Here is a 21,541-nt window from a genome sequence, read left to right on the forward strand (position 1 = left end):
ACCTAGTGGCCAAGACACTAGGTGGAACAAGAGGATCTTTCTGATTCAGCTATTCTGGATCCTGAATGTGTCTGACATTTACTAGCATGTGTGACATCAAAAAGACCCCAATATTTAGGTGTATGACATTCAAGACAATGATATATGACATCTAGCTGTCATTGTGCTCAAGCAAAAGTCTATGTCCATACATTGCACACAGTTTGCAGGAGGAACATAACGCTCAGTTGTGGCTCAGCTCAGTGAAAATAAAAAGGGTGTCCTTTTCTGGTTATATTATCTATAGCGGTCATTTTTAGTGGTCTACTCTTTTTCAACTGAATTGAAGTCCTGCTGTCAGTACAGTACAGTTCAGTATACCCACACACTCCCATTGAACTCTTCGAAAAAAAAAGCTTAATATTTTAACCATGTCACTTTAATGCCCAGACAGAGAACCAAAATATGCAACACACATGACAAGATCTTATCAAAGGCTGAAACTGAAAAACTGAGAAAATGATGAAAATATATTACATCATGCCCACCCCATCCTTTCTGATATAACTGCCTGAACATGGTTTAAATAATACAATAATAAATAAAGGACTGATCACTGTGACCTAAAACCAGTCCACTTGACCTTTTTTTTTTTTTCACTATTCAGACCTGATGGAAAACTATACACAAAGATATCCCTTTTTGAGCTAACACTATAATTTACCCTGCAACTAAACATTACATGCAACTGTGACTGAAATTAGTCCTGTTAGGAGACATTCTACTCTTTTTTTCCGTTTAGATAGAGGCATCAAAAAGGTCACAAATAAACACATGTAGCTCATAATCTTGTTCTTATGGCACATAACTTTAACAAAATAACGTCAAGTTTTGTATTGTTGCACAACCATATTCAAAAATACATAGGCAAAGGACAGTACATAGAACTAAGCATCTTCTGTTTTACTGAACATGGGAGAAGGATGTGCTTTGTCCGCACCAAACCAAACTTCAACAAGGAAAGAAAAATGCATTGACAAGATTCAGCATCCTATAGCCATAATCTTGGCCAGATATAGCAAATATAAACATACAGTATACATCAAATATCCTATACATCATTAAAATATTTCCCAAACAATTTCCTAAACAATAGTCTTTTTCCCATAGACAAATATAGTCATACTTAGAAAAATACTTTTTCTTTTATGCTTTTTGCTGTGTAAACGTTACTTCCCTTGTCTTTAAAAAGGCACCGTTACAGTGTGGGTGCAACAGTGCAGTGTTAACCAGAAATCTCCTCTCCTCCAGAGGTGAGCCCTGACCTGGGGGCTAGCTGGTCAGAAGAGATAACACATCCGTCCAGCCCTCTTTCCCTTCCCTTCCTGTCCCAACGGATGCTCTCCAGCTTTCCTGCTGCTGACTCGCCCTCTGACCCCAACCCACCGAAGCATCACAGGGACCCATACAGGAAACACACACACACACACACACACAACTGCCAAAAGAAATCAAACAAATGCACACACACTCTCAGAGTTAAGGACAGAACGTACAGTCCTCTGTGCAAAGTGCATCAGGTTAATTTTTTGATGGCATCTTTCAAAAGAGAAGAACAAAAGGTGTAGAAGGAGTGCAGGATAATGGATAATGAAGTGCCCAGCATCTAACCTCTCTACTAACAGATGCTTGTTAGGATCGTTCTGCCCCAAGAAGAAGCATTGCTCTGCAAAAAATGTTTTTCTGCTGCTGCTGAAAAGGTATAATGTAACCAGCTATAAAACCAAATATTGTTTTGTGCTTAAAATGATTTGTCTGATGTCTTATATCGTTTCTATTAGCCTAATTCCTATTAATTTAACAGAGACTAAAAACTCCACTGGACTGTTTGAGTTAGGAAGCACTGTATTTCCCTCTTGTCTGCATTTGTCGACAAGGACTGCAAGGCAAACATGCTTCGTTCAAATCTATGGCATGCAGAGGACTACAGCAAACAAACTCCGCCAGTTTAACAGTGCTCCTTCCAAATGCAAGACAGCCTTAAATCAAATGGACATGACGATTAAGAGGAGGAGGATGCGTGGATGCAGAGGGAAAAGAGGCCTGACAATCGTCCTCAGAAACATAATCTGCTACAAAGGAATTTCCTTTTGATGCTGATAGGCAGCAAAGTATATCTGCATCACTGCATGCTAAATAACATCACTGCTACGATGAATGCTTGTGCCATTTAAACAGAAAAATATGTACAAACTAAGATAAAAAAAATGTAATCTATGCAAGATAGCTGCATTTGTAACACATTCACACAAATAGTCACATTCATTCTTCCTCTGTTGTGAGAGGGGAATTATATAAAATGAACAAAAAAAACAAACATTCAAATAAACATGTTTTATAAAAATCATCAACTGACTGGTTGCACGTTTCCCCTTTTTAGAAGCTGTCCTAATTCTCTCTGTGAGCAGCAAAGACCATTAGACTTTTTGAAAATACTGCTGATATACAGTAGATATTTCTTTCTCTTGTGAACAAAGTGCCTCAACTGTATACATTTACTTATTAAAATAATACAAATCTCTTACACCAGAGGACAAACTCTAACATGAAAATCCACAGCCTCCACTGCTTGCTACCTTGTTGACTAACTCATTGAGGTTGCTGGGACCCATTAAAAAGCATTACTGTTTTTGATGCTGTCCTCTTTTCAAACCCTTGCATTGCAAAATGAAATATCTGAATCACTAAGATGACCAGACAGCACAAATAAAAGTACTTGGTGTACTTCTTGTTTTTTAAATATTATGTTTTTGTTTTTGTATTTGTGTGTCGCTTTGGACAAAGGTGTCTGCCAAATCCCATAACCATGACCATAACCATAAAAGCATCCCTTGTACAAAACCTCAGGGGGTATTAGAAAAAAGAAAGAAAAGTCAGTACAATAACAATGACATTAAAACTGCAATATTTTCCATATTTCCTATACTTAAAATGGGGCACTGTTTCACTCATGTAAAAGTTTCTCGGGTTTTGCATATCCAAACAATCTGAAGTCAGCCTCGTAGAGCTTGTAGAGTTCTCTCCGCGACTCGTACGGAATGTTGGAGAACCAATCTTGCTCCCAGCTGGTCACCGTTCGGTTCCGATGGCTCGTTGGGAACTGGACCACATTGTCCACACGCAGGATTCTTAGCAAGTGCTCGGCATCGTCATCCAGGGTTTCCAGCTTCCCCACAAAGTCGTAGTTGATCTGGCATGGGTGGCACAGGCGGTACATCTGTCTCCAGTGCTCATTGAAGGGGGCCTCCTTCTCTGTGTTGGGGTCCAGGAGGTACTGGATGAAGTTGGAGAAAGTTGGCCTGATGCCGGCAGCAAACGCATCCACGACCGACGCTGGGGGATCCGAGTAATTTCCGAATCGCTTGAGCATGACCACAGCGAACCTCTTGTAAAACTCCTCGTTCTCCTGCTTGAACTTGTTCCGGTAGGCGGAGATGAGCCGGACGAAGGGGTCACGGACGAACAAGAATTTGGTGTACTTCTTGAGCTTTATCTTCATCAGGTGGCGTGAGAACTTGCCGTAGCGCTTCCAGAACTTGTTGAAGGTGAAGTGCAGGCTGCTGTTGTGGATGAGCTCGGTGGGCACGTCCAGGGGGTCCTGGTAAGGCACGCCGTCCACCAGCAGGCTCTCACTCAGCACGATCATGATGCGCTTCCAGTTAGTGCACGCCACCTTGGGCACATAGCAGTAGATGATCCCGTGCCGGTCGTCCACGATGAGGTGGTCCAGCTCCTTGTTGGGGATTTCGTCAAATGTCCTGTTCTTGCCGGGGAAGTCGAGCGTGCTGTTGCCACTGCAGAGACCGCGGACCATATGTCTCCGGTCCTCCTGTCTTTGCTTTAGCTCCTGGGTGATCGGAGTCAAGTGGATCTTCCACTCGCGTCTGGGAACAAACTTCTCATCGGACTTGGACTCGTTGGACTGGTTCTGGTTGGCGTCGCCAGCAAGGGGCTCCCCTCTCACCTGCTCGGTGGGGTCTGCGGTGCCAATCAGGAACTGGTTGACAAAGGCATCAATGTCCGACAGGAAAGAGGGTTCTTTGTCCGTGTCTGGCTTGGGCTTGGGATCGGTGTTACCCTCCGGGGGCTGCCGGGATGTGTGTGGGCCGGATATGGTGGTGTGCAGGTAGAAGTGGGTCGCCCCCACATCATCCCAGTAGATGATGATCAACAGGATCATGAACACGGAGCCCAGGATCAGAAAGATGCGAAACAGTCTGGATTTCCCCATTCTGTCTGATTTTGGCGGTGGGTAGTCCATCCTCACCTTAGCTCCATGTTAGCAGGTCCCAAGCCAGTGGAAAGCATTACAACCTCTGGATGGGGAAGCAACAGAGAGAGAGAGAGAACGAGAAATTACTATCAGTGACATCAGAAACTACACGTCAGCATGGTAAGCCGTGTAAACAGCAGAGACACATTCCCTTTGCCGGGTTTCAACAATTGTAATCTCTAAGGTAGCGTGGATCATGGTAAATGTCAACTCAGACCACATGAAAATATGCTATTATCTCACTATGTTGGTGTCTGCTAGATCATTATACAACATTTCCACCAAGAATTACAGTGGTAAGGGCCAAGTCCTTTGCCACAATAACCTCAAATTGTGTTGTTCTGTAGATATTTTCAGACACCTAAAAGTCCCTCTTTCATAACCTGAGATGGACAATTCTGCCTTTTACCTTTTGATGTTTTTAGAAAACACATAGACACACATGGAATTTAGCAGAGAAAGATACAAGACAGTCTCTTAAAACCATTCAACATTAATAGGGAGATTTTACGGCCATGTACAAAAGATTTCAAGTTAAACATCTAAAGTAACACAGAGCTGTGAGCAAACGTATAGTTCACCCTCTGGTCTATGGAGTGTTAACTCTGTTTAACACTCTTCAATGCCGAATGTAGCCTACTGTGTGTTATAGAACATGAGGGCCTACTTTTAGTAGCCCACAACATGCATTTTTCAATATAGTCTGGTGCCTTGTGTATTCCTGCTGGATTTTGCTTTAATTGACAGAACTGGGGTAGATTATAGACATTCCACTTTGCCTTAAAATTTTGTGATGTCATGACTTAGACACTGCATAATTTGCATACCATGAACACTCTAGGGGGTTATTATATGTTTAAAGTCAGTGAATAATAATAATTTTTATGAAATGTGATGACTTTGAAGTTCCCTGGTTACATGCTTATACATAACATTGCAATACAAATTCATTTAAAGGAGAAATCTGGCTTGTTTTCACATAAGCAGATCTCCGTTTCTCGAGTACTGTCAGTACGAAGCTAACGCAGTCAGGCAGCTACAGCACTACACTCTGGGGGTGTCTGTGAGCTCCCATGTACATGCACACATAAATCTGATGAAACGTATAGGAATTGTACAGCTAAGACCAGTAAAATAGTTAATCTTTCTGTTGCTAGATCATTACCATGATAAATAAGAACTTGTGAAGTTTTAGCCAAATCAACCAATTCATTGTGACTTTATAACACATTTCCTGTTTATCTGGCGATATATTTCAATTCACTGCATCACCACTTGGACACATTTCAACCTATAAACAATCCCTTCACAATTCAACATCAGCAACATCTTGACATCATGTCTAATTTTGACATGATTCCGATGAATCATTCTGTTGTAGCAGAAGTGCATCAACATCATGTGTTACTAATGTAGCCATTTTTTCTGTTGCCAGATGGTGATACTACGTCAGACATGCACTTTGGGCATGTGAATTATCATCATCATCATCATCATATAATTATAAATAACCTGTAAAGACATATGTATACATTAGGGCTGTCACTTTTGTGAAAAAATCCTGTTCGATTCTTGAGACATAATTGTTCATTGAATCGATTGTAAAATCGATTTTTCATGTCTAAAGACGTTTTAATTTTCAACACCAAATATAGGACAATCCACGAACAACTAACAGGCATTAGGACGAACGTAAAGGGGGCGCTTGAAGACGCACAATGGCGTGAAGTTTCGTGCACAGTGACAAACAGGAATGCAACATTCTCGAAAAACAATAAGCAGAGTGGACTGCCATAACATCAGTGAAAAACATTACTGCAGGCTTCAACGTGGCTGCGTTTACAATTAGAAATGTCAAACAAATTTCGCCTACGTAGAACTCACGACTGCACAGTTTGCATACCGCTTTGTCCTTCTCCATAGTCTGATATACCCAAACCCCGAAGTGCTTCCATATCGAACTCCTCAAGTTATTAGGGCCTATCACTCGTATCTCTCATGTCGCACAGGTTGATCGCGTTGTCCTCAATTTTTGGCAAAAAACCAGCAGCACAGCAGCCGATTGAAAAAGCTGTTTCCGGTGCGTAAAATTGGTGGGAATTTTCTTTTTAGCTTTCGCAATGCTTACTGCACTTCGGAATTCTTTGTTATTTTTCTGCTTGTTCCTGTTTTGTTACATCTATCTTTTTCATTTGTTTAATTCGTTTAAAATTAATAGTGTACATATTTGGTTAAAATCGATTCCCTATTTTAGTTTTCGAAACTTGTGTTGGTTGGTCCAATCGATTGTGCAATCGATTTTCGAACGTAAAGTGACAGCCCTAGTATACATACAGTATGTGTAAACCTTCCTACAGATAAAGGTTCAATTAATAAAATAACGTCTGTGTTTGACTGTGTACAAGTCTGTTGTATTTGGTATGTATGTATGTACCGGTAAAAAGTTTGGGGTCACTTAGAAATTCATATCACACTCCATTATAGACAGCTGAATACCAGCTGAGATCAGTAGTATTGTTCTTTAAATCAGGGCGGCAGTTTTCAGATTACATTATGCGTTTACATAATTGCAAAAGGGTTCTCCAATGTTTTCTCAGTTAGCCTTTTAAAATGATATCAGATTGGTAAACAGAATGTGCCTTTGGAATATTGGATTAATGGTTGCTGATAATGGGCAATGTAGATATTGCATTAAAGATCAGCTATTTCTTTCTACAACAGTCGAGGACCCTTTTGCAATTATGTAAGCACTTAAAAAATCGTGATTTACCCTATCCAAATGTGCACATACAATCTATTTTAACATCAATTTCCAGGGAGAGCTTATTTTGAGACACAGGACACCAGAATAATATTCCACAATACACTTTATTGTGTGCTTGTGGATTGGGCCCCTGCAGTAGGGTAGCAAAACAGCAAGTATGAAAAAAAGGTTAACAGGCACTATTCGTAATGGAAAAAGTAGGCCTACAGTGTGTCTCTCAGAAGTAGTATGGCAGCCTACTTCACACCATAATGAGATGAAAACAAAATAGTGGCCAGTTGTGAGACTCGAGTGACCAGAAGAACTGCAGGATTGTAGGCTAAAGGTTTTGGCAGGGCGAAAAACAGACGTTAGGCCCTTTACTATTATGCGATATAAAAGCCACGAGTTTCGATAAATCAACTCTCGCATAAAAAGCTTTCCTAAAAGCTTTTTTAACCAACCACAATTTAAAATACAAGCTATACAACTATGCGTTCATATTTCTTTAGAGAAAGGAAACGGAAAAGGAAAAGAAAAGGAAACACATTTTCTTCGGAGGGCAAACGAACTTGAATGAAGGCATATTATTTCCATCGAAAATAGCGGTTGGTCTAGCCTAAGTCTGGCTATTACTTCCGTTTCCTATAACGATATTAAACTGTCCTTCTTAAGCTTAGGTATTACACTGCTGCCAGTGAACTATCACATTCCCAACATGATTACACTACTAATTAATATTCTTATAACTCGGTAGGCTACACGCCTGGCCCGCTAGAGCACTGTACACCTATTCATCATGTGCGGCAGCAACCACAACATTCTACCGAATCGCACAATGTAGCTCTTTGACACCATCACCGGGGAGGGCAGCTGGCGAGAGCGCCGTTACACGTGAACTCATAAAACAAATCTATCTATATGCACTTTAGCACTCTGTTCCACATTGCGCTAGCGTTTACTTTCTTCATTTAAAAGTGAATATAATCCGCTAGAACGAAAGCATATTCCGAATCACTGCCCCCCTCCCCAGGACCAGATATCGCTCGCTGGCTGCTCAGAACCAGCAGATGAGATTCGCCTTTATCAGCAATGGTTGACATTAAAGAGTTTGTTTCGAAAAAAACAGCGAGTTGCAAATACATATGGTGTTTAAAAACATTGCCGGAACAGTAGCTTAGACTCACCTCTCCACAGGACTTATTTTGCGCTCTCCGCCCCAGACGGCGTCAGCTGAGAAAGGATGTGCGAACGAGCGGGGTAGGCTATTTTGACACACCAAGCAGCCAAGTGGAGACCACAAAAACTCGCGAGATCTCAAACCCCACTTCTCATAAAACTGTATTATCTTGCAGATCCTGGGTCAGTTATGTAGCCTAGCCTACTAGAACTTCACTTGAGCTGTAATGAGAACTGAGTCAAGCGCAAAACAAATTTCATGTCAGGGCAGGCAATGTAGACTTCGGGGGAAATTAATAATAATTAGTAATTAGACGGGTTTTGTGTGAACAACCGTAGGGCTACGTTGTTCTTCCCAGACAGGGAAACTTCTGTAGAAGAGACAATTATGCCTTAAAAGAGAATGAGAGGATGTCTAGGATTTGTGTGTAGCTATCAGTGGTCGTGTCAGAGCGCAAGCGGTTCTCACTCTGTTGGATATGTATGTACCTTGAATGTTTTTCTTGTTGATTTAAAGTAGATATACCAGTATTGGATATTAGTATTGGTACAAGGATTCTAAACCTAAGTGTGCAAGACATTTTTACTCATAATACTTGTTTTGTAGAAGCAGAGCAAACATCCAAATTCCAAAGAAGTGATGGCGGCCACCTGTCTCTCTACTTGCCGCCTTCTTGTTGCTTGACACAGCAAATGAGGATTAGTCGCCCTAAATCCCTTTTCATGTACGAGAGCACACTTCAAACATGCTTTAAAAGCAGCAAAGTGCCCTTCACACTGTTAATAATAATCCTCGACCCATTTTGTTTAGTCAGTGGACAGGATCTAAAACTCAAAATGCAAAAGATGCTTTAACTCCATTTCAGCCCCCGCGTCGTGAGTGCCTATTTGGGTCACACAGAGAAGAGCGGAGCAGCAACACACCCGGAGCACATGGCAGCCATGTGGAGTCAGGAGAGGAGACTTCAGGTCAGATTAGGTAGTGTGTGACAGAGGAGGCCCTGAGCCAAACTGGTAGGAAAACGTGACCCGAGACACCTCGCTGCACCCAACGCCCAAACTCTGTGCACAGCAGCTGGGCCCTAGCTAATGTGCAGCATTAAATAGGCCTGAAATGAGCACTTCAAGTGGAGATCAAGGTCACAAATACTTAATTCATAATAACTCAGTGTTTTCACCCAGCACTCTCCCTTCCCTGAGCATGTAATGGCAAAGTCTGAAACTAATACTATTTTTGTTTAAAATAGGGTGACCAGATGAGATTGGCTGAAATTCGGGACGCTTTTTTTTCTCGGAGGGGGTAGGCCTACAGCTAATTTTCAAACCTGTACCAAAACACATTTTTATTCAAACATCAAGTCTGCCTCAAAATATAACAGAGAAATCATGAACTCAAAATGTCATTGTGGGAAGAAAAAAAACAATAAAAGCAATGACTGCGTAACAGTGCAAATCAGACCTTTCAGAATAAGGATAATAGCCTAACGCTAATAACAAGCCTTGCCAAAATTATGGGTCATTAAATAAGAATACAAAATAATTGTTAGATTAAGTAGATTATGTTAAAACGACATGGACATTAGGCCGAACTTCCGACGTATTTTTTTTTGCACACACGCTGGCTCTGCCTGCTGCGCTGCCTGCACATTTAATGTCCTCGGCTTCGCGAAATCAGTGCATATTCGCGCCTAATTATAGAACGTCAAAAAGAAACAAAGTAGCCGGGCTGCATCCAGACAGACGCCGTCGGGGGCTGTATGCAGTCGACTCAACCTCTCTACGGACAGTTTTTAATGTTTATCAGAAAATAACTACTCAGTATTCTGATTGAGTATAATTTTCGGGACAATTAGGGCAGGATTCGGGATTCGGGACAACTGCTTGGATATCGGGACTGTCCCGAATTTTTCGGGACGTCTGGTCACCCTAGTTTAAAATGATGCCAGTGATAAAAGAAAACAGTACATCAAATTTTAGGTATTGTAATTTTGGTTAGAGCAAATGATCCAGGTCCTTGTTGTACGTGTTCGGGAAGAACTCAATGACCCCATCTTTGATCTTGCAATAGAGAGATATGTTCCTGGCAGTTAAGAATATAAACATCACTGGTGAATTATAAACAGTACTCTTCCAAAATCCCCTGGAGGGTAAGAAAAGAACATTTTGCCTTTGTACATTTGTAAGTATATTCTTTATTCATCTTCGTGCACATTTTAATATAAGGTAATCTGAAAGGGGGAGGGTATAGCCCACTGTAGTGCCATGTCGGCACACTAGACCACATTTTATCTTCGCGGAAAAATGTCTGAGACCAACACTTTTCTTTCCACTCTGTGGTGTAAAAAAAGTTCATGGCACGTCGTGACATGGCCACAGCCTTTGATATTATGAAAGAAGAGACAGAGGTGAAAAAAAAAAATCAACTCAATCACTGAAAAAAGGATTAAACAATTGAGATTTTAAAACCCTCAACAGAGCAGACTGTGTCCAGATGGGGTCCAAAGTGTTGGAGACAGAGTGAGGTCCTGTTGGAACTGGAGTAGGTGCCAGAGGAGCAAATCCACAGAGGCTTCACGACTCTCCCACAGCAGCCACCAATATTAAAAGGCACTAGTGATCGATGGCAATTCTACAAGACAAGGATTATTATAGGCTTGAAGAGATTCCCCGAGGCCCAGAGAGAGACAACTGATGCTTTTGAAATCCACACCAATTCCTCTCCAAATCACCAAGCTGTAAAGAGGAAAGAGAAGCACATGAGCCTAGTGATACAGGTCAAGTGCAGAGCTGCAGCCGCAACTTTATTTGCATCCACACAATACTTATTTGCCAGATAGAATCATTTGAATACATTTGCATTATTGGCAGAGAGGAGAGCAGCTGTTACCAACAGCGGGAGAACATTTTCCTTTCATTTATACAGTTCAGATTTGTACTGAAAGAGACAACCACCTGGTCCTAGGACTACAGCTCGCCGAAGGGAATAACTTCTTCATTGATGAAAAACTCAATGGTCTCCTCCTCCCAGTCATCCACATTGCTGTCCAGTTCATCGGTGTCCACTCCTTTAATAATTTACAAACGCGAACACATCAGCTCTTTTTTCAGACTTAAATTGTGCCTCGGTGTGAGTTGAGACTTGAGATTATGGTATCAATCACAATTTGACATCTCCAAACTATTGTTGTTATTCAAATTAAAACTGATTTATCACATACAATTATAAAAAGTACAATACGTAGTGAAATGCCAAAGACTGTTCATGCCAAGACAAAGACAATACAAAAGACAATATATATATCTATTAGATATTAAATATAACATTGTGATATTACATGTGTACACAATGCCAATAAATAGGCCTATTCTGTGGTTTTCTAGTCTGTGCCGTAATCTCACCTCCTCTGAGCTCCAGACGGAGAAGTTTCTGCTCCTGGTACACCTTTTGGGCAGCGTCACGATACTGGCGGTACTCGTCCATCATGTTACGTCTCTTGTCAATCAGTTCCTTTACAAGAGATTACAATCAAACTTGAGAACAATCCACAGGTATTAAACAAACCTCTATGAGGAGATGACAACGTGTTGGTGCAGACACTTGGAAATGCAGAAATTGTACCTTGGAGGCCTTGGATTGACTGAGACGATCTTTCTGCTCGAATATCTTGGAGTATTTCTTCAGGTCCTTCTTGATGGTCTAGAAAAACAGGAGGTCTGATTAGGCAAAGTGCACCAGACTAAAAGGAATGGAATCAGAGCAGGCTCCTTGACTCATCTTGAGCTCATCCCTTTCAGTCCTCTACTTGGACTAAGGTAAACATTCAACAGACCAAACTCAACTATTGAAATCAACCTCTGTGGCTGTTTCCATTTCACCAAGTTTATTCAAATTACAAAAATGGAGAGAGAGAGAGAGAGAGAGAGAGAGAGAGAGAGAGAGAGAGAGAGAGAGCTCATCATTGCCACAGAACGAGAAGCGGAGAGTACAAGAAAAGCCTCGATGGGGCCCTGCTCACTTTGATCTGCTCCTGGGACAGGAGGACGGGGGGCCGTGGCCTCCACAGCAGCTGGCAGAAGCGATCCCTGTTGTTCTTCTGCAGCAGGCGGCCCTGGAAGGTCCACAGCCAGTAGGCATTGTCCACCTGCAGAGGGCCAAGAGGGGATTAAACTGATAAGGCAATTAAGCAGTCATGACACCCTTAATTAGGGCGACGGGAGGACACACGCAATCACATGGCTCCACTGAGGAGAAGGAGGAGCTGATATGAGGGCTGATAGTCACCTTGTGGCTCCACCAGGAGACAGAGGTCACCAAGAAGCGACCGGTGGGGTCCCACTCCACGTCTGAGGCCATGTAGTGTTCGGCGATGTTCATCATGGTGCAGTCTGAGGTGTCCACAAAAGCTAAAGCACCGTTCATGCTGGAGTGGTAAAGAAACAAAAAAACCCAAGGGTGCAGTTTGTTTACCATCAACAAATTGAGGTGAAGGGGAATAATGTGATCAGTATTCATATAACAACAACAACAAACATCTGACCTCCTCAATCCAGCCAACACCAAGAACTGACCCTGGGGACTCCAGAAAATGCTGTTTGCTTGCTGTTTGTCGAACATTTCTGCAAAACAAACCATTTTCAGTGGTGCACGTCAAGAAAGGACCAATTCATGTTTTTAGTGAGGGGAACACGACTTACTGATCAGATCAATCTTCCCATTGCTCTTGACATGGTAAAAAGAAACGTTGATTCTGGGAGACTCGCCATGAAGCACAGCAAACTTGCTGCCATTGGGCTCCCAGGCAAACGCAATGATGCTGTCTGCAAGCAAGACAAAAACCATCAAGACTTTACATAAACACAGGCACGTGTTGGGGAGGCCCATGTGCTTAAAGTGTAGGTGTGTTGGTATATAGGTAATTAAGTGTGTAGGTTTGTTAATGATGACAGATAGCATCTCTAAAGATTAGCCCCTAGATTAACAAACAAAACTGCAAGCAAACATTAATTTCCCCCAATGTCTTCCAACATTCTCTCTATGATTCAGAGTAGTTAATCACTGCAAAACTATGTTAGTTTTAAGTAATAACGTTACAGTCAGAAGAAAGATGAGCCCGGTTTCCTTACTCACCCTTCATCTCAACCACATCCACAGGGACCTGCTTCTCCCTCATCCGGAAAATCTCAAAGTTGGTGACAACCCCCTGGGGGGAAAAAAAACCCACAAGGGATGAGATCAGCACTTTCACATCCAACTAACAGATATATGGATAATGGGATACATAGCTTGAAGCAGGAAAATATCTCTGCGTGACGTTATGACACATTTTCAAAGCCTGTATTTACTACGATCTATTCACTGATACTAAGCAGTCCATGCCTAAACTGAAAACGTATGGGACCCCGGGGAATTTTCTCTTGTTACCTGTGTGCCTTTGGGGGTCCTGTCGACTTTAACACACAGGTAGTCGCCATTTTTCTGCCAGTGGAGCTTGCAGTCCACAACGTTGAACAGATTGCGCACCCGGATCTCATTCCTGGTTGGAAGCTGCATGAGAGTCACCCTTGCCGGGATGTCTTTGTCTTCTGGGACCCAGAAGGCAATGATGTTGTCACCAGGTGACCAAGAGAAGTCCCTGAAAGAGAACAAAAAGCACATTGAAACATGAAAAGGTCCATTTAAAGGGCTAGTTATATCAGCAAAACCAAAGTCAATGGAAACATATATGGTTCAACTTACTTAATACCATTGATCTTCAGACTCTTCTTATCCAAGAGACCCATGGACTAAACAGGAAGAAAGTATCCTCAATTAAAATCGCGCAATTGTAAAGCAGGGAGGGCAGTTCGATCACTCACTAACTTCCTGACTTCTGACAATTGTACAAATTCCACCATTTACCCTGAATTTAAATACGATTGTTACTTAACCTAGCCTAGAAATCTAGACGCACCCTAGCGTCAGCAAATGTAATTTGCAGCCAGGGTAGTCTGGCTTGCGAACTGGAAAAATGAAACTTCTATCAGGCCAATCACATCGTGTATAGAGTCGGCGACGGTGAATTTCCACGTGAATTTCCTGCTACTTGAAAACAAAGACGATGGATGCTGCTGCTGGCGAACAGTGGCCTTTGAATCGTGACTCGAGTTAGCTTTTTTTAAATTGGCAAAAGTTTGATCAACTAGCTCCGTTTGTGGAAAAATGCATGGGACTCATTGTAGCACCATCCTATTTTGTGCAGAGGAAATTTAGACAACCGTTTATCCCGCACCTCGGATTGAGCAGTGCCTATGGTAAGTTCCCAGACCCTACATCTTGATGTGGGTCTGGCTCGTCAGGCTAACTTTAACCTACTATGTGTATAAGCCAAGCCAGCCTTTCTTATGATAGTAGAGGTGCTGATTCTGTCGGAGTTCAAGTCAGGTTAAAAAAAGCAAGGTATAGGTGCAGATAGCTCTACAATGAAAGAGCTATGAAATTATAAAATATATTATTTATTAGGACAACATAGTTAACGCAGGAGGCATGTGTTGTTTAGGCGGACGCCTAAGCTGTAAAGCACTGCAGGAAACACTGAATGAAATAGAGTTACTATATGTAGGGCCTTACATTACTACCTGTTACACAACACATAAATGAGATAATACAGTATCTACTTCTAATTATTAAATGTTGAAAATCTTACAGGTGTCTCATAGATGCTGAGCGTATCCTGAGACATTCTGGCAAAGAACTTCCCATCATTGCTCCATCTGCGAGATAAGTGGGAAATGAAATGTCACTGAAAGTACACATAACATTAACAATAGAGTGGGGCTGGTTCATCCAAGGCAGATTGTGACCAAAAACCATTACAGCATCTGCAAAGCATCAGAACTCACTTAAAAATGGGCCAGTGGGCAGAGCTCTCACAGTGGAAGCCTCGCTTCTTCTGTCCAGTCAGGACATCCCATATGATGATTGCTTGGGGGTCGTCTTTCGTGTCCATGAGGGGACTAAAGGTGACCACATACCTAAAAATACCGATACACAAATCAAACAAAGTCATTTTGTCCATTTAAAAGCAGAGCGGGGAACCATGGTGGCGTTCCCACAGCTTCTTTCACATCAAATTCAAGGACTTTTTCAAGGACATTCCAGATCCACTTCCTTCAAATGAAATAACCCAACACAGCAGTTGTTTGAGACACAGTTTAAAGTCAAATGTTATTACTGCTGTGTTAAGTCCTGGAAGACAACGTAGGCTCTTGCCTTCTCTCACACAAAATACATCACCTCAAGCACTTTCAAAAAGCATATCAATTCATGTCTTTTCAAAAAAAGTTTTGCATCCCCCTCTTTAATTCACAAACGTCAGGGATTTCAAGGCCCCCTGGGAACCCTGGTGGATTTGCAGCTGTCAAATCTAGAGCAGTGACGTTACCTTTCGCAGGGAGAGAAGTCAATGAGCTGCACACCCTGGTGGCTGAACCTCTGGATCTGCTTGAACTTCTCCCCACCCCACAATGCAATGCCCCTCTGATGGAATGTAGCGAGATAGGTACCCTTGGGAGACCAGCGCACGTAAGTTTCGGTCCAGCGCTACAGAGAGGAACGCAGCAGGAAGAGAGGCAGGGGAAAAACAGTCAGTAATAAAGTCAACAATTAAATACACACTCCAAATGAAACCAAGATCCACACACAGCCTGATTAGGTGCAGGTAGATTGCAGGAACATACCTAAATACCAAAAATAAGATTGCTCTACCGCGCACACTGTTGACGTTTTACCCGATTTTATTCAGAGCGAACAACACGTTTCGCATCCAGCGACCTGGCGAACCTGAGGGCGCTGTATGCGAAGCGTTGTTCGCTCTGAATAAAATCGAAAGTAAAAGTCAACAGTGTCTTGATAAGCAATCTTACCCCTAATTAAATACACACTTTGGGATGAAGGCTATGCTAGTGGTGTGAAATGCCAAGGACACCAACTTACCGCTCGCTCTTCCACTGTGATTGCATCTTTGGCATCATTGGAAAATATGCCTGTCCTTTCACCAGCTTCATAAATCACACTGTACTGATCACGACAATCAGGATCCTCCATCCAGTGGCGCAGATTACCCTGTATGACACACAGTAGGGCAATGTTAATGATGATTAAGGAATTTTGCCGTCCAGATGTCACAGTTTCTGTGCTTGATAAGTGTTACAAGAAGCACTCACAAAATCTTTAAATGGCTGCTTCTCTGGTGCTTCCCATTCATCACTGATATTCATGTACCTGAATAAACAAAGTTGGTTGAACATTATACACATCGTACAGTTGCCTTGTTTTGCAAACGTCTTTTTCAAAAGAACACCACAACAAAAGGATACTCAAAAGGTAACATACTTATCAAAATCTGTGAAAAGGTTGACACGGAAAGTGTGCTGTTTATCCAATTTGTAGCCATCTGCATTCTTCACTGCTTCCTGTGCATGAGAAGGTGCAGAATACTCCAAAAATATATACCTGAAAGAGAATGATGGTGAAGGGGAATGTTAGTCGCCTTACATGGTTTCAAGACCATGCACAAACAAAATGCAGTCTAGAGGGTTGTGGACTTACCCCTTGGTTTTGCCCTCAGTGTCAGGGTAAAACTCATTGGTGATTTTGCCAAATTTAGAGAAGATCTTGTGGATTACATTTTTTAGTTTCTCCAAACGTTCTGGTCCAACCTGGGGCACATTGTCCACCACTATAACGGAGTCAATGCCATCTGCCTCCTGAGGTTTTTCCCCGAGGAGATCTTCCAAAAGCTCTGGATCACCAAAACAAGTCAGCAAAGTTAACACAAGATCCAAATAAATTCATATTAACATTTCCCAGCGCTGGTATTTATAGAGAATTAATGAGCAAAATTACATTCTGAGTCGCACGCTCAAGTATCTCGCAAATTTCACTTCTCAGTGTTAGTTCTCAGCTCTCATGCCAAAGTATATCAAATATGTATGTGTCTTTCAAGAGGGTAGGTTAAAGTTCAATTTATAGTTTAGATATATTACGTTTCCTAAGATGTTTCACTAAAATGTCACACTAACAAAATATGCACTTGTTGCGGAAACAATGCCTTGACAGCTGCTACTTACTAGCTACCTAGCATAACTTGACAAATTAGCCACCTCAACTGTACGTTTTAAGTAGGCCAACCATGTCTGCCAACAACTGTTCATAGTCATCTACATCAAAAACACTCTGAGCTCATAGTTTAGGACGTTAAATTAATCATCCATGTGTATACAATACTGCATATTTATCACATTCCAATTCATTTCAGTCAACGCTGGTAACGTTATCATGGGTCTGGCTAACACTTGCTAACGTTGCTTCGCAACTAGCTAGCTACAACAACTCTGACAAAGTCGCGTAGCACTAGGTAGTTAGTGGATTTGCAGCAAGAGACGTTTAGTTCCAAGTTTCTTAGAAAGGTCAATCAAACATTGGATCTCAAATGGCGATCAGAGTTCAATACATTGACTAATATGGCTATCATTACCAAAGCCATGTACACTAGCTATCGATATTAGCTTTACGACGGCAGTGTTCTGGTTCACGGTAGTAGCAGCTAGGCCTAAAAGCCGGCTACTTTCCTCTTTTTACTTACCCTGGTCACTTAAGTCATCCTCGAAATCCTCTGGATCACTGAATGAAGGCTCTTCGCCATCATCAAAGTCCATCTCGGCCTCCATATCCTCTGTTTCACGCATTGATGTAATTTTTTTTGTTCGGTCAATGAAAAGAATCGTAATATTTAGTAAGAAAGGAGGATTTTACTCAGAAAGCCATGTGGACACCACCCGGCGCCAACCATTGAGCGTCGAGAAAAGGACTGTACCACACCTAGAACAAAGGTAAGGCTATTAAGACAGTCAGCCGTTTTACGATTTATCTTTGTTAAATCCACGCATCATTGAATGTTGCTTAGCTATGAATTAATAAAATACACGACACTGTTAGATTTAAAATTCAAGTGGTCCAAAGTAAACGTTTGTATGTGGGGAGAATTGTTGTCCACCTTAAAAAATAATTTGGTCTATTCCTACACGGAACTGTTTCCGTTTCTACACTGGTATTCAAAGCTGATCTTCGATCAGTCAGAGAATTTCTAATATGAGTAGGCCTATCTGTAAACGGGCTCTGGATCAGTCATGACCAACTCATCACAATGTAGAAAACGTGCTCGATTTTCCTTGTCAGGAGGACGCAGCTGCGTCAACTTCTTTCGGAAGTTCAAGTTTCAAGTTGTATTGTCTTTGTCTGTTGGATCTACTTTGCAATACAGCAATTTTAGAGGAGAACGGGGTAAAATGAGCCACACATAAACAATTTTGTTATAATGTGACAGCAGGAAGAGGGAATCATTCCTTACAATCTGTGGAACAGCATGGTAACAAATGTGGTAAAAAAAAAATAATAATTATATTATATAATTATATATATAACAATCATTTTATATAGGCTACATAAAAATTATTGTTTGCTCTCCAAGTGGATTCCATTCATAGTTAGGCTGATGTAAAATAATAATAATAATACATTTTATTTGTTACATAGCGCCTTTCAAAGCACCCAAGGTCGCTTTAAGTATAAGTATATATACTTTTTTGATCCCGTGAGGGAAATTTGGTCTCTGCATTTAACCCAATCGGTGAATTAGTGAAACACAAACAGCACACAGTGAACACACAGTGAGGTGAAGCACACACTAATCCCCGGCAGTGAGCTGCCTGCTGCAACGGGCGGCTTCAGGGAGCAGTGAGGGGTTAGGTGCCTTGCTCAAGGGCACTTCAGCCGCGGCCCACTGGTCGGGGCTCGAACCGGCAACCCGGCAACCTGGACTTGTAACCCTCCGGTTACAAGTCCAGAGTGCTAACCAGTGGGCCACGGCTGCCCAAATTAAACTGCTTGCATGATAACCTGACACCAACCTGCTTGCGCCACTAACCAGCTTTACAGAGTAAACATGGTAAAAAATCATTATAATCAGCATACACTAGACAAACACATAAGGTAAAAAATGCCAGACGGAGCTGCGCAGGTCAGCAACAGTTCGGTGGCTGCAGCAGATTTCGCAGAGTAGCCTAGCCTAGCCTTGGCCCAGCCAAAGATCCTTAATATACATACAACCGTCTCTGGTCCAGCTAGGGTTGCCAACTTCCTCAACCTCAAATGAGGGACACCCCCCACACAAAAAAATAAAAAATAAATAACAAATGGTGTACTGTCACTTTAAGAGCATTGTCTATACAGTATTTATAATATTTTGCCAGCTCCATTCAAATATAGCCTATGGTTATTCCACAAACTCTAACATTCTTTGTGCCACATTTAGGCCTATAGCACAATGATAAGTATATGAAGTTGGTGTAAACAACCTTTATTCCTGTGGAAATAGAAGCATGTAATGATGCTAGGTAGATATTTTCTGTATGCAATTAAAAGTGAATTATGAACCTGGTAGCCACCTAGCTATCTGAGTGGAAAGTGTTTCAATTGGCATAGCCTATCATGTGCTTCATGTAAATGCTTAGTTTAAGGGAAACAGATTATTGAAGACTTCAAGACTCACCAATTCCATTACACAAAGGCAATTGACCACTCTTCATATTCTATCAGTCCAAATCACAGTGCGTGCAGCCTATGTCAAAGTGCCCTCACATTTTGTAAATCATCTCTTCTGGGAGAACCAAAAAGCAATACGAATACGAATACGAATACTTTATTGTCCACAAAGTGGAAATTTGTCTTCAGTTTCACCACAGACATAAACATAAACAATAATCCCACAATACACAATCAAGCATTCAAGCACTGCACTTGTACAAAGCAGAAGAGGAGAACACTAAGTTATGATAAAAAATAAATTTAAAATAGCCTACTAAGTTAATATAAAAGTACATTAGCACTCAGTAGAGTGTTTAGATTAATAAGGTAAAAAAGTAAAAAAAAAAAAGGTAAAAAGTAAAAATAAAATATGATCAGAATTTTTCTCATAGTGTCTAAACTGTTTGCAGAGAGTATTGTAAAGTTGTATCATTTAAATCAGCAGTTTCTTAACTTTTAATAGGCATAGCTACCATGTGTCAAAGCTAATGTGCTAAGCTAGTATGGCTAGTTTTAAAATGGTTGACCCTGTAGGGATGGTTGCAATGCTAACTGTCCCCACATGTGTTCATTCATTAATACTGAGCAGTACAAATTAATTGTAACAATTAATACAAGGTTCTGTTACATTCTGTTGTCATTTGAAAGATTGTCATGTTTATTACTGGAAAAATGCAAATCCTGGCAACGTTTTTTCCCCTCCCCACACTCTTCAAAGGGTCAAGATGGCCTCAAATTCAAGATGTCTCATTAAAACAGTTCTGAGTGTTTTGTTAGGTCTGTTTCTTTAATTAATTAAATAATTAATACTGAGCAGTCAAAATTAAGTGTTGTTTCATCACTGTTTAAAAAATAAATGGTAATCAAGAGTGATTTTTGTCATTTTATGTCATTTTAATAAGTGTTGCAACTGTCCCTCAAGACAAGTTCAATATTATAATATTTACACATGTTGCATACTTATACATGGATAGGTGACAGATGTGGGCTAAATATATACAAATTTGGCCTTTCTATTGAAAACAGTCTCTGAGATATATAAGGAAAGGTAAAAAGTGGAGCAACTGTCCCCACTCTTTCACTCTTATATTAAAAGAGTGAAATCAATTACCAACAATGGAAACTTCCACCCTCTCTCCCTCTCGTTCCCAATTAAAACGAGTAGCTTAACGTTCAAGTTAGATCTGCTGCATAATAGAGAGACTGAGAGGACCCAAAAAGTATCATCCTTATGTAAGATGCTGTTGCTGCATTTTGACATTGTAATCGTTCTCTAAGAAGAGTGTAAAGCTTCTGTGGCTAAATTGTGGTGCCCCTTCTGTCCCTTGGTGCCGTGCGCAGAGCGAGAGATGCACGTGGTAGCAGCGCACTGGTCACTTTGTTCCAGGTGCGTTTACAGTAGCCTACTATTGACAAGTTAACAAGGCCGATGAGCTGTGATGGAAAATCGGGACTGGTGCTGTACCTGACGGGACAAATCAAAATCACCCAAAATACGGGATGTCCCGCACAATTCGGGACGGTTGGCAACCTTAGGTCCAGCTGTCCCAAGAAATCCCCTCGACCAAGTGCAGCACCGCTCACGGATAGATGGAAGGATAGAGGCCCAGCTAGCCATATCAAGCTCCTTTCCAGAGGCTGTAACACTGCTAAACAAAACTACACCTTCTATCTAGCATTTGCA

At 41.4% G+C, this 21,541-nt stretch overlaps 2 protein-coding genes across 2 annotated transcripts; both read right to left on the reverse strand.

Annotated features, from left to right (window-relative positions):
* Positions 1–645: 645 nt before the first annotated feature.
* Positions 646–8,314, reverse strand: chst12a (carbohydrate (chondroitin 4) sulfotransferase 12a). Its single transcript, XM_048246850.1, has 2 exons — positions 8,243–8,314; positions 646–4,355 (listed from the first exon to the last, which is right to left on the reverse strand). Exon 2 carries the CDS (start codon positions 4,298–4,300, stop codon positions 2,984–2,986), a length of 1,317 nt encoding a protein of 438 aa, XP_048102807.1. The 5' UTR covers positions 4,301–4,355; positions 8,243–8,314; the 3' UTR covers positions 646–2,983.
* Positions 8,315–10,406: 2,092 nt separating this feature from the next.
* Positions 10,407–18,089, reverse strand: eif3ba (eukaryotic translation initiation factor 3, subunit Ba). Its single transcript, XM_048246896.1, has 19 exons — positions 17,858–18,089; positions 16,822–17,014; positions 16,606–16,725; positions 16,437–16,494; positions 16,207–16,335; positions 15,656–15,813; positions 15,114–15,245; positions 14,918–14,984; positions 13,972–14,018; positions 13,657–13,867; positions 13,363–13,435; positions 12,930–13,052; positions 12,773–12,851; positions 12,517–12,655; positions 12,251–12,376; positions 11,854–11,931; positions 11,634–11,742; positions 11,187–11,299; positions 10,407–10,967 (listed from the first exon to the last, which is right to left on the reverse strand). Exons 1-18 carry the CDS (start codon positions 17,958–17,960, stop codon positions 11,199–11,201), a joined length of 2,046 nt encoding a protein of 681 aa, XP_048102853.1. The 5' UTR covers positions 17,961–18,089; the 3' UTR covers positions 10,407–10,967; positions 11,187–11,198.
* Between the last annotated feature and the right edge of the window lie 3,452 nt (positions 18,090–21,541).

Source organism: Alosa alosa, chromosome 6 (assembly GCF_017589495.1).
Source record: "Alosa alosa isolate M-15738 ecotype Scorff River chromosome 6, AALO_Geno_1.1, whole genome shotgun sequence".
In the NCBI taxonomy this organism is placed as follows: Eukaryota; Metazoa; Chordata; class Actinopteri; order Clupeiformes; family Clupeidae; genus Alosa; species Alosa alosa.